At 35.4% G+C, this 13,197-nt stretch overlaps 2 protein-coding genes across 3 annotated transcripts in view; both read left to right on the top strand.

Annotated features, from left to right (window-relative positions):
- The window catches only part of LOC135225168 (uncharacterized), a 40,352-nt gene extending 33,678 nt beyond the window's left edge, over nucleotides 1-6,674 (top strand). Inside the window, exons 9-16 of one of the 2 annotated variants that reach the window (XM_064264422.1) lie at nucleotides 253-333; nucleotides 1,121-1,290; nucleotides 1,824-2,068; nucleotides 2,871-2,984; nucleotides 3,303-3,435; nucleotides 4,444-4,631; nucleotides 5,046-5,378; nucleotides 5,564-6,674. In XM_064264422.1, coding sequence (XP_064120492.1) covers nucleotides 253-333; nucleotides 1,121-1,290; nucleotides 1,824-2,068; nucleotides 2,871-2,984; nucleotides 3,303-3,435; nucleotides 4,444-4,631; nucleotides 5,046-5,378; nucleotides 5,564-5,884 — 1,585 coding nt within the window. In that variant the 3' untranslated portion in view covers nucleotides 5,885-6,674. The remainder of the gene's footprint in view (nucleotides 1-252; nucleotides 334-1,120; nucleotides 1,291-1,823; nucleotides 2,069-2,870; nucleotides 2,985-3,302; nucleotides 3,436-4,443; nucleotides 4,632-5,045; nucleotides 5,379-5,563) is intronic. The other variant, XM_064264428.1, reaches the window with a different exon arrangement.
- A 1,260-nt stretch (nucleotides 6,675-7,934) lies between these two features.
- LOC135225152 (NHL repeat-containing protein 2-like) overlaps nucleotides 7,935-13,197 on the top strand; it is a 55,769-nt gene continuing 50,506 nt past the window's right edge. The window contains exon 1 of the mRNA XM_064264395.1: nucleotides 7,935-8,063. The gene's annotated coding sequence lies outside the window, so the exon portion shown is untranslated. The remainder of the gene's footprint in view (nucleotides 8,064-13,197) is intronic.

Raw genomic sequence — 13,197 nt, 5'->3', positions numbered from 1 at the left:
TAGGTAGATAAATAGAAAGATAGAGGGCACCGATCCCAATAAGCAAGATCGATTTGAGATTTTATTTCCTGACGGGTCATATGTTTCTTTCTGGAGATCGAAGGCATTTTGTGCCATGTCTCATTTCATCTCCAGGGTTTTTACAGGGTCTAGCGGAAGACCATGTTAGATAAAAAAAAAAAATCTTTTTTTAAGGCTTCACTCATTTCTGTTAATTCATTTCAAGTTTCTTAGGATTTAATTCATTTCAAGTTTCTTAGGATGCATCGACGCTACACTGAAGAGTGATAGGTACACAGCGCCTTCTCATCTCTCGCATATCACAAAACAGCAGTAAGTAGAGAACGGACCTATGACTAACACCGGATAATCGTATGGAGCACTAGTTACAACTAGGAATAAGCCATTAACTTCTGTTCAACTTATTTGTGTTGTTTTTGCTATAAGTTACGGACGCGTGTTCACGGCATGTTTTTCCGTTGTGACCCTCGGTCATTTCGTGGTGAAAATTGACACTACTCAATCTCGTCTTGTCCTTCTATCCCTGTAGGTTTCTATAGTGGTTATGTTTTGTTTTCGGAATCGTATCATTCTGATCCCAGGCTTTTTGTTTCATTCATGGATCATTAACAATGAATAAGTTTCAATGCTAATATATTCACTGAAAATCTCTGATCGCCATGACTTACTCGTATCCAACTTCTTTGAAATTAGTTTAAGGAACAGTATGGGAAAGTAAAGGCTTATGTAATTTGCTTTTGACCGTGAAATATTCTATATAGTAGATTCACATCACCCGTGCATCTGATGTCTAGGCCAGTCCCTTATGACGCTCCTAATTGGCTGTTGATAAGCCCCCTCATAGAGGTGGAACATACATCCTGCCTATGTGAACTCTCGAGAGAGACTGAGAGATTCCAGTCCTGTGGTTGGCTTATCAACAGCCAATCAGGAGCGTCGTAAGGAACTGGCCTAGACATCAGATGCACGGGTGATGTGAATCTACTATAGTAAATGTTTCAATGACGCATTTTCTCGTTGTTACTTGAAGTAAGAAAAAAGTTAGCTACTATTCCTGTTTTTGTATGGATGATTTATTTATTTGCACGTCCTTCTTCAGAGGATTTACTAATTACAACATCGTGTACGACGAGAACGGGACCTGGGTTCTTACGGACGTGTGGACAGGGAACTCCCTAGCAGAGTTTTTCAACCACGAGGGCGAGATCCCTTTTGGCAGAAGAACTTGGAGGACAACGACCGACTTCGATATTTGTCGAAAACCTTCAGGTGACTGATAATGTTCAAGATTCGGTCAAAGAGGTCTATTATCTTTATTATATTTTGTTGCTTGCTTTAGACTTCAGCAGGGGTCTATGTTTTTTTATAGGTGCCCAGGAGATATTCTAATACAGGAAAACTCCCTAAATCTGTCAGCAATGATAGTGTACTGGTGATCGGGTCTACCCATTAGCATAGTTCAAAATGATATCATTTATGTTTTGCTACTTCCCGATAGTTATTGTAAATAGTATTTATTGCCATCGATCACAATGCAGTTGACTAACTCTTTTGGCAGTGTTTGAATACCTAAAAAAGTTATGTACTCAAGATTAGACTTAGACTTTTTTTAAATTAATTCTTCTTTTTTACTCTGACTAATTAATAACCTAACTTTGTAAAAGTTTATAATAAATTCTTATTTCGTTTTGAATCTTAACAAGATAGTCGTTGTGAAGAATATTCATAAAAATCCCCCTTTTCGTTAATGAAAAATGACAACATTTTGGAATTCCTTTCTTTCTTCCTCATCCTTCTACTAGATACTGCAATAGAACTGTCGCTCTCTGCCTGCTACGACTGGGAATACACCTGCAGCGACGGCAGCTGCGTCAATCTGTCGCAGCGGTGCGACCTGCGAGTGGACTGCCCGGATAATAGTGACGAAATTGGCTGCGAGAAATTGTGGAAACCGGAGGACTACCTCAAGATGCTTCCGCCTCCTGGAGTGCGGCCAGGGAGCCCCCTCCTCCTCAACATCAGCATTGGTATTCATGGTTTTTCGGAGGTGACGTATTCTTACAAAGACCATTTGGTAATGAAGGACGGTATTCACTGAATCTGCCGCTCTGAACTTCATAGTTCAAGTTGGTATTCATTGGCTTTTCAAAGGAGTGGTTTTTGTTCAAAGTTTGCTTGACTAACATTAATCTTATTCCCTCACCTTTGTCTCATCTGAGCCTTTATTGCTATCATTTTAACTTTGATTGACATGCATCAACCATACTTACTTCCAATATTAAAAATGTAATAAATCATCTTCTTGAATTCTGTTCTTTCTAATGCCTTTAAACTTGCTCATTTTGATATTTAGCTTTCTCCATTTCAAAACACTAAGTTGCTCTTTCCCCACCTGCTGAACTTTCTCTTCACCATCACAAATCAGTATGGAGCCATTGGTCACATCTGTCTTTTGTACTCTCCAACCACATCATAGCATCGGTAGTGCTCCGCGGCACTGATTGCAGCTGAGATAGATCCCTATGGTTTCCTATAAGAACACTTTCAGCCACTTTTTCATAGACCTCGTCACTATCTGGTTTTGGAATTTTCTCGATGCTTTCTCTACTCTGATTCTAATAACCCTCCGTTTATTTCTTTCTTATTACATGGAACATACTTTTTTTTTATTTTTAAATCTTGTTCCCTTCTGGCCTGAGCAGATATAGCTGTAATATATATTATATAGATACATACACACATATATATTTACATGAGTAGCCTATAAACGCACCATGAATGAGAGGGAATCTAATAAAGCTGCGTTTTTCTTTAGTTCTTGTAATAACTTCCTTTACTTTCTATTCCAGATTAATATTCGGAATATGGAACTGGTTATAGATTTTACTCTAAAGATAAAGTGGTCCGACTCGAGGCTGCGTTACAAAAACCTTAGTCCTACGACTGATCTAAATTATGTAGAGGTAAGAGAGAGAGAGAGAGAGAGAGAGAGAGAGAGAGAGAGAGAGAGAGAGAGAGAGAGAGAGAGAGAGGCATTCACATTACTTTTTCCGCTTGCATGTCAACTAGGACGACTTTATGGTAAATTATGGCACTAATTCATGAACTTTATTAGTTACGGCGGTGAATAGTAAAGGGGTCGTCTGGGAATTTTGCTTAGTTCATTTTTCCTTACGCTTTTTCTTCATTTTTTAGTTTATCTTCGAAATCGAGACGTTTAACAACCCCACATAACATTTAAATGCAATAACGCCCCAAATTTCATGTCCAACTATTTTCAGATAGACAGCATATGGGTACCCAGGGTGGAGCTTACAAATGCGCATTTTCCAAAGATCTCCACGACAGGAAAAGTACTTAACGTCGTACGAATGTCGGACCCAGAGGATGATGACCCTTCAAGATTATTAAGAGGTAGAGAGAAGAGAGAGAGAGAGAGAGAGAGAGAGAGAGAGAGAGAGAGAGAGACAGGAGAACTTGCATTATATACGTAAGACCCTGTTTCTTTCTAAAAACAAGCCACTACATTTCCTTTTCAAGTGCGGACGAAAGATTGCAAATACATTAGAGGAGCAAGATGTGAAAAGTTTTTTTTTTTTTTTTTTTGCATATTCTCCATTGTATTAATGTTGATAACAAATCTGAAAAGAAATGGAAATTTTAAATTAATGAAGACGGAAACACTGTAGCTGCCTCGCTTCGTCTTATGGGCCATTTTTGCAGATATAAATAGATATGATTTTTAAGCCTGGCGATATTGTAATAAAACAATGTCGCCTCATGGCGACATTGTTTTATTACAAGTACGCCATTCAGCCTATCTGCTTATGGATAGCTCATATCATAAATGTGATGACTTAGCGTAACGCACTTGAAACTATTGGTATGTAAGCCTTGCACATTCAAACTTGTTATCTTAGGACCTAATGTCCTCTGGGTGTCTCGTATTCTAAGAGATATGATAGACTGAAAAGTTTAGTTTATGCTTTTAGCCCCATATGCATAAAAAATATCTCTGTACCTTAAAAAAAGTATTAGATTTATTTCCAAGAGTATACCCTTCGTCATTAAAATTGTCAAGAACAAAAGTTATTAACAGGAAACATTTTAGCGGGTATTTAAGACAACCCAATTCTGGAGGTTTTATAGCGAGAAATTAACACCAAGACTTTCAAATCATCAGATTTTCAATAATCTCATAAGAGTTTCTGCAAGTAGCTGTCAGAAATGAAGAGCACGATTTAAAGGAATATTTGATTGTAACCTATTCTTCATTAACCAAACAATGTTTAATTTGTCTTGCTAGTCACTAATGCAAGCAACCGTTGTGAAAATTTTTTTCTGTAAGTCCGTTTTCGGAAAGATATTACATGTATTATCATTCACGCAATATATATAAAGTTATTCTCTTTGTCACCCCAGATGAAGTGTACGAAGGAGCGAGTAACCCCTTGCAATTGACTCAGAAGTTCAATGCTCCGTTTAGCTGCACAATGGACATGAAGAATTTTCCTTTCGACAAACAACATTGCAATCTTCTCATAAGGTTCTCCTCTGCCAAGAAAGAGTACATGGAATGGAATGGCCTCTTGGCAAATTACCTCGGAGAAGTATGTACTTTTTTGTTTGTAGGAAAAACAAAAATATCTCATTACTTTAAGCAATTAATTTAAAGCTTTGTGTTGTCTAGATAAGAACGAGTCTTTTCCTGTGAAAACTCTTGTCATTACATCATCAGCTTTGGAACAAAGTCTTCAAGGGCTGGGGAGTGCCGCCTACCTAGTATGTCCTAAATAGTCTCTGTCCACTTAGCTTTCCAACTTTTGTAACGTTACCTTGCTCCATTTGTCGCATTACTTTTAGGAACAAGCTCTTATAAGTCTAGGAATGTGACTAAGGGTCAACTATTCTACAACAATGATAATAACAATTTTTCCCCTCCTTTGTTCATTCTAAATAGATTTCATGGGATTTTTCTCGCGCATCATATTAAAGTCTCATATTTCAAAACCTTTTCTCTGCAGAAAGTTATGGCTGAGTATATGGTTGAAGGCATTACCATCCAGAAATGCACTGAAGAAGGCTACAGCCTAGTGGCAATTGGCATAACACTCAGCAGGAGATACGGATACTACATGACGTCTGTATACGCCCCGACTATCATGTTGATGATAATAAGCTACGCCTCTCTATTCTGCAAGAAGGAAAATTGTGACCTGAGGATCATGATGACGCTGACCACCCTTTTGGTGCTGTATGGTCTCTACCAGCAGATCTCCGACGACCTCCCGAGAACGGCGTACACGAAGGCCGTCGATGTCTGGTGCTTCTTCTGCCTCACCTTCATATTTTCACAAGTTTGTAAAGCCAAAGTTTTGGTTGTAAAGGATAAAACAAGAAGAAACGTCTCTCTCTCTCTCTGTAATTTTATTTGCGTTTAGGTGCAGCGTAATATATGATGTTCATGAGCCTAATATCTATAGACTTTTCATGGGCATACATCACCTATGCGTACTTATATGTAATCATTCTTTTTTTTCAGGTAATCTTGCACGTGTTTGTGAATATGAAACTGAAACTTCCTCGCATTGCATCATGCTTCTGTTATTCTTATGAAATCAACGAAATTGTGGCGAAGGACGAATCAGAGTTGGTGTGCCGCGGAGCCTCCAAGACAGAGAATTCAAGAGAAGGCGGGTTAGATTCACAGCTACGTGGTCTAAGAGACAAGAAGAATTGCGAGGGTGGTACAGGAGAGAACTCGTGTTACTGTGATCTGTTGGTTCTTTCTCGCATAATCTATGTGGTGCTCTTTGGTACTTTTTGTGCCATTTACTGGAGTATAGTGCTCAGCAGCGAATGAAACGGAATCTGTGTGGACTCATTTTAAATTCTGGCGGGCTAAGACATGTGGTCATCGACGCCCTGAAAGTTAAATGGATGATTTCACGCGTTTTTATCGTTTCACATTTCTGAATGAAAGCTGCCAAAGTTTCCTGGTAATGAAGTTGTTCTGAGGCTGCAGGAAATTTCAGTCGTTAAATTGGTGAGCAGTAGAGAGAAAAAAAAAATTACAAACACCGTCGAGATTCCTCTGAATGAAGCCAGAAAATGCTTTTGTGATGTTCAGAAGATATATTATACATAAAATTTATCATGTTTAGACAGCAGTCTACAGGACTCAGTTATTTTAAAAGTAATAAAGATGTGATCATTCTTACATCACCTCTAAGAAATGCCGGTTATTTTTTGCTTTAGCATATGGTTTTACAAAGTTTCCTGAATCCACAAACACTGGGACATTAACAGAAAAAAAAAAATATGTCTCAAATGTTCAGACAACAGCCTGCAGGACTCAGTTGTTTTGCAAATAACACAGTTACGATGTTATAAATATCACTTCTAAATGCCGGTCATTTTTTTACTTAAGCACAAAGTCTTGAGTTTTCTGATGTATGCCAACTGGCCATGTTCGATATTTATTTATACAGAATATTTGTACTAATTTCTCAAAAACAGTAAACAAGCTTTAGAACTGCTGAGACATTTTGACGGAGAGATCGTCTGTTTACATACAAATTTGGATGACAAAAAAATGTTCTTTTTTGTACCAAAATAATGAATAATATGAATGCATTAAAATTTGATAAAAATGTCCTTATTTCTCCTGTAAACTAAAGTGCAAGAAATTCTCCCGGACTCCTAATGAATCTGGTTATTTCTTTACATAAAGACTGGTTAGTAATGTAACGGAAACGGAGAAAGGGTGTCCGGAGAAACACGGGTTTAAAGCTTAAAATTTGTTAACCCGACAACTGAGCAGTTCATTTCCTTAACGACATTGGTTGTAGTAACAACGAAGTGAACTGTTTGCAGCAGTTTATGCCTCGTGGTCTTTGCTATGAAGAGAATGGTTGCTTCCCCAGCTCACACACCTGAGCTAATTTAGTTCGTGAATTACGAGGCCAAGTATCACCACTTAGGTCCACTAGTATCCAGAAGTACCTACTCCATGAGTAAGATTTACCGTGTTCGGAAGTATTTGAAGGGTAAGAGTTGCATAATGTTCTACTCTGAAAAAATGACCGTGGGTTTACAATATATGTTTATATAAAGTGTATTTATATAATATATATAATAATATAATTATATATATAATATATATATATATATATCTATATATATATATTTATAATAATATACATTAAATCATAGATATATAATATATATATATATATATATATATATATGTACGTATATATTTATTCTTCTTCCCAGCTGGTTCCATTTTTATATGGGGTCGCCGTTTCCATCTATTTCTATCCTGCGCTTCTGCCTCATCAATTCCCTTCTCCCTATAGTATATACACGTATATGCTATATAAACAGATAAGCCTACATTCCATATTTTAGTGCAGTATATGTATTATATTATATAATAATGTGGTTGTGTGTGCGTCACTCTGACAAGTCTTTTATGTCAACTTTACCACAGGAAAAATGAAAACTGGATGTTGATCAAATTTCCGTTCAGGAATCCTTCTGTCACCAACATATAGTACCTAGAAAAAAAGTTGAGCAATATACCTAGTAAGAACCCGAAGGTGAAACAGCATCGTTATTATCCTAACAATTTTAAGTTCTTACTTCATTTAGAACTTAATATGTAGATAATTTTACACATAATAAAACGAGGAAAATATATTTAAGTTACCTAGCAGTATTTTGAGTTTGTGGTTTAAATACATGCAAAAAAAAAAAAAAACGAAAAGTAAGCAAATTGCTGTATAACTAAAATACCAGAATACCTTGAACTACGCAAAATGCTATTTGGTGAATAGTTGAACAGGGTAGTATATCTCCATCGAGTAATTACGTAGGGTCAAGTATTTCCTCTTCATCTTCTAAAGGACTTCGAAGTGACGGTGAGTAAATCTGTGATCAGAAAGGTGGAAGAGATATCCAATAACTAGGACGCATGGTTACAAGTGTCAACATTCTTCGCTCTGCAGTCAGAATAAAGGCTCTGTAAACAGATAAAGGTAAGCCTTCTAGTAGGTATTGTTTTCTCCAAAGGTAAAATCTGTTTCTGAATTTTGTAGTAAGTGGGATTAGCCAGTTTCTTTGATGATATTTAATTCGCGTTCTATCTAGACGGTTTTCAAATTAAGAAATCACAGCTTTAAAGTACAGAGGAATCTATATTTGGATACTAACATGAATATATGAAGGATGTGTAAATATAAAAAGGATATTACAATTAACGGTAAGACAATCATATGTAGAGAAGGGCGCGGACTACGCTTGTCTAGGAAAAGAATGATAGAACGAAATTACTTTAGCTATACCAAAGAACTGGCATTGTCATAAAAGGGGCACCGCACCATATTTGCAAGAAGGAACTGCGGTAGGTAAAGTCCTCGACAACGCTCATGATGCAGGCATACGTAGGTAAAGACAAGCTTCTCTGAGATAGATTGTCAATCGCTATGAATGAACTTGTGACATTCTAATATTTTTAAGAACTGTAAGATTACTAGAAGACCTCAACAGCACCGAATGGAAATACTGCCTCCTTACCTGTTTAGGTTCGAGAGCTGTCGCTGAAAGGCCAGCCTAATCTAACAAGCAACACATGTAGTACTCCATTTTTAAAATGTGGGCTTAAACTAAGAACTACTATTATTTCGGGAAATTCTCTGTTGATTATATACTCATTATCAAATTACCTCAAGGACTTGACGATAGACGCGAATTGGTAGGAGAAATTATAAGTTACGTCTTGTCATTACACACAATAAAGTAGTAGTAAGTATTAATCTAATATCTAGAATTTGCTCCCGACAGATTGTTATTATGTTATTATGGTTATGTACGGGTTCTTGCTCGAGCTGCCCGTCTATAAAATCTAACTCTGTCTAGGTGCTGCTGTATTGGAGGGCCTCCAAGATTACAGCCTTATTTTGCCATTTCAAAAATGCGATAATTTTAATTTTGTTTTGAGATTGACTATATAATGCGTAAAACTGCGGACCTTTTGCGGATTTTAACGCATGAATAAAAGATAATGGAGCCTGATATTTCTATGGTATCGACATAGACAATAACCACCTATACCAAGAATTGCTACTGTAATCAGTGGCGGACTTGGTCTAAAAATTGTGGTTGTCACGTGACAAAAGAGGGGGCCCACTCCAATCCTCAGCCATAATACTATAATAGAGTTCACATAGCAAATACATAAAATTTTTGAAAATGCTCATGTGGAAACACAGAAGACAAATTTTTGGACGTTTAGTTTTTTACTAATAAGCTGTAAATCCACCTTAAGGATAACTACTGTAAAGTAATACCAAATATAGATACATAATTAGAAAAGCACATGTGGAAACACAGAAGACAAATTATTGGAACGTTTATTTTTTTTACTAATAAGTGTAAATCACCTAGACATACATACTGTAAAGTAATACCAAATATAGATACATAATTGCTTAGCTGAATTTCTAATCAAAAGTAGTGTTATTTTGAAATGTTTGCAAACTAAAAAATGTAATCCAATAAATCTAAAGAAAATAGAGAAGATACATGTAGCCTGCATTCTTTTTACGTTTTCTACATAAGTTTCTTTCAAATAATTGAGACATATATAGCATTTATCATTAAGCATACATATGTCAAATTTTATCACCTCCCCTTTATTTAGTCTAGCTCATCAAAAGAGTAGATTTATATGGTTTTGATTACTTACTTTCATAATTTTCTATGAGACCCTTGTGAAATACACAAAATAAAAGTACACTTTCAATACAGAAGTATAACATGCATATACCAATTTATTAAGAATTTTGAAATAATATTCGGATATATCTAAGCATACTTGTACTACACAGTTTGTATATAGACAGCTAAAAACTACAAAAACCTATTACATGCAGCCCACTATATTAGGAGCAATCGCTTAAGTTCACTGGAGGATTGTGCAAATCTGCTAATAATTACTTCATTGTCCGGCTTATCTAACATTTCCTTTTCAATGGATAGTAACATGTAAGATTCCAAGCTTTCCTCAGACATGAATTTCTTAACCTTGTCTTTATAATCTTCAGTTTTGAAAATGCCCTCTCGCACTGTACTTGGGTAACAGATAATGTGCAAATTATTTTACATAGTTCATAAAGGTTATCATATGCCTTGTCATGAAGTCTGTTGGAAGCTAGAATTTTCAGTACACAAGATGGGCAAGTTGTGCACATTTTACAGTTGGTGCAACTGCTGCCCATATTTTCACCGTCCTTAAGTAATAACTTTAAGACATCAAAGTTTGAAGCAAAAGAAAACTGTTCCAATTTCACTTAATCTTTGATGATTTGTTGAAGCAACTTGATAATTCCTCTCAATCTTCATCTTCAAGACCTTTCCCAGCAATTATTTTAAAATTTGTAGAGTCCAAGCAAGATAAGTCTTTATACAACTGTTTGTGTTGTACAAAGCGTGATTCCAGTGACTGAACAATACGATCCATTATTAAATTAAACACATTTACTCTAAAATCAACTAGGGGATCTGAGGAGCTTCCTTCATCACTAGCAAGTTCATCTGCCATTTTTATCTTCTTTCTCTTAACTGGCAATGCATCTTCCAAAGCATCAATTTGGAATATTATATGTTCATTCAAATTCATCTGCAAAATTTCCTCATTACATTTGATTACAAATTCAAAAGCCTTGCTGTGGATATTATCAAATATTCTTGTCTGTTCCTTCAACTTTGTTGTAGCTGTATCTACCAAACTCCATGCAGTAAACATATCTAATTCACTGGTCTGCAGGTATTTTGATAAAGGGGCTGTAGTTTCAAATATATACAAATAAGTAAATGCAGTCAATATGGTTTCAAACGTTTGAAGACTCTGAAGAAAAACGTTTGTTTCATACTTGTCTGATTCTTGAATCATTGTTAAGCATACCAATAAATCCACACAAGTAATCACAACAGCATCATCAATGCATCCAAATATAGTTGTTGCTGTATTTGATTTCCCTGACCATCTAGTCTCACCTATTAGCTTTAATCGTTTCATTTTTTCTTGTCACAGATGTTTTCCTACCACTTCTATCCATACAGCCATTCGCTTGTATGATGCTTTCACAAATGTAGCTAAATTCTGAAGCAAATTGAAAAAGGAAACTGCAGGTACACAACATTTTGTAGTCTCAGTTAACACTAGATTCAAAACATGGGCATAGCACCATATATGAACATGTTGATCTACCACATCAGCAATTCTACCTTGTAAACTCTTGTACTGCCCATGGTAGCTTGTAGCGCCATGTGTGCTATCAGATACGCATTTTTCTGGGTCAATTTTATGAGGTTGTAACGTTTTGATTAATAGATCGAAAAGCCCCTTTCCTGTTCCAATCATTACTTGGTACAACTGAAAGTAGTCGCTCATAGATTACCTTTAAGCACATATCGAATAATAATACTAAACTGATCAATGGATGAAATATCTTGCGTTGAATCAACCTGTATTGAATAGTATTTTGCTTGATTAACTTCTTGCCCAATTTTTTAAAATCATATTTTTCATAATGTTGATTAAATAGTTTATAGTTTTTACTCGGGTATGTAACAAGTCCACCACGACCTTTACTGTGAACCTTTCCTTGTTGTTCTAATAGTTTTGTTCTCTGCTCAGACTTGCTTTGCACTGAAGAAACATGAGCTGCCATAGTGCTGTCATATTTTGCCATTAACTGCACTGTAGCTAAAAAATTACCATGGTTCAAAACATCATCTAAAGTGTAGGCCGATTAATTTCTGTGACCTAGAAAAGGAAGTGCTTGTTTGCTTAACGTCTTTATGATACCTATAATATTCATAACAATACTTCTCTGCTTCAATACTACTTCTTCTCTCCTTTTATTCAGCGAAATGGGAAATATGTGCTTATGCGCTGAAAGCATATAGCTACGTCATGTTTCAATTTCAACATTGCACTTATTTTGCCGTAGACCTTAGTACAGTAAGGATCGGCTTATCACAAATTATAATTTTTAATTTTCATTCCCTTGACATTTTTTCATCATCATCGTAAGATCTATCAGATGCTGATAGACCAAAAAGACATGTTACTTAAAAAATCAATGCAACTCACTTCTTATGGAAGTCTGTCAAGGTAATAACACATCAGTCACTAGTCAAATACATTACTGTATTGCTACAGAACTGACTGTATCCGTGGACGACGGTTGAGGCGTGTTGAGCCGATGCAGTCCTACCACTGCACAATTGCTGCAAGGAATTGTCTTTTTCAATGCCCACAATGCACTTTAGATAAGGAATCGTCCCCGTGTGTCAATGCGTGTATTAACATTCGTAATATATGCTTAGTTAACTTATATAAAATAAAAGATATCAACAGATGGCAACCTAAATGACCCTAATGAAAATCGTGATACTTTAATCTTGACAACAGTGACTGTGATCGTGTTCCGTACCTGTACCATGCTGTACGATACTTGTGAGTTGTTCTCTCTCTCTTTTATACATAATACATACAGCACACATGCACACACACACACAATTCACAATTATTATTAATATATATGTTTTGTCTTTAAAAATAGCCATTTCTTTTCTTATCGAGTTTGAAGATATTTCCTCTCGACATATAGAAACATATATATTTCACAAAATGATTTCACTTACCACCTGCATATACTAGTGACAAATAAATCTCTACTTTCCCTCACTGTCATGCAAATCGCATCTGTTTTGTAGGATGGACAATAACCAGTAATATTCTAAGCCATAAGTCGCTATATATATATATATATATATATATATATATATATATATATATATATATGTATGATATGTATGTAGTATATATATATATATATATATATATATATATATATATATATATATATATATATATGTATGTATATATATATATATATATATAATATATATATATATATATATATATATATATATATATATATATATATTTACATACATATATACATACGCACACACACACACACACACACACATATATATATATATATATATATATATATATATATATATATATATATATATAACCTTACATCATTTAGAAAGGAATTTGTTCAGTAATGAAATTTTCCATGGTCTTATGTG

The sequence above is a fragment of the Macrobrachium nipponense genome, chromosome 20 (assembly GCF_015104395.2).
Source record: "Macrobrachium nipponense isolate FS-2020 chromosome 20, ASM1510439v2, whole genome shotgun sequence".
Classification (NCBI taxonomy): domain Eukaryota; kingdom Metazoa; phylum Arthropoda; class Malacostraca; order Decapoda; family Palaemonidae; genus Macrobrachium; species Macrobrachium nipponense.
The sequence above is the reverse complement of the archived record's forward strand: the minus strand, read 5'-3'. Positions and strand labels throughout refer to the sequence as shown.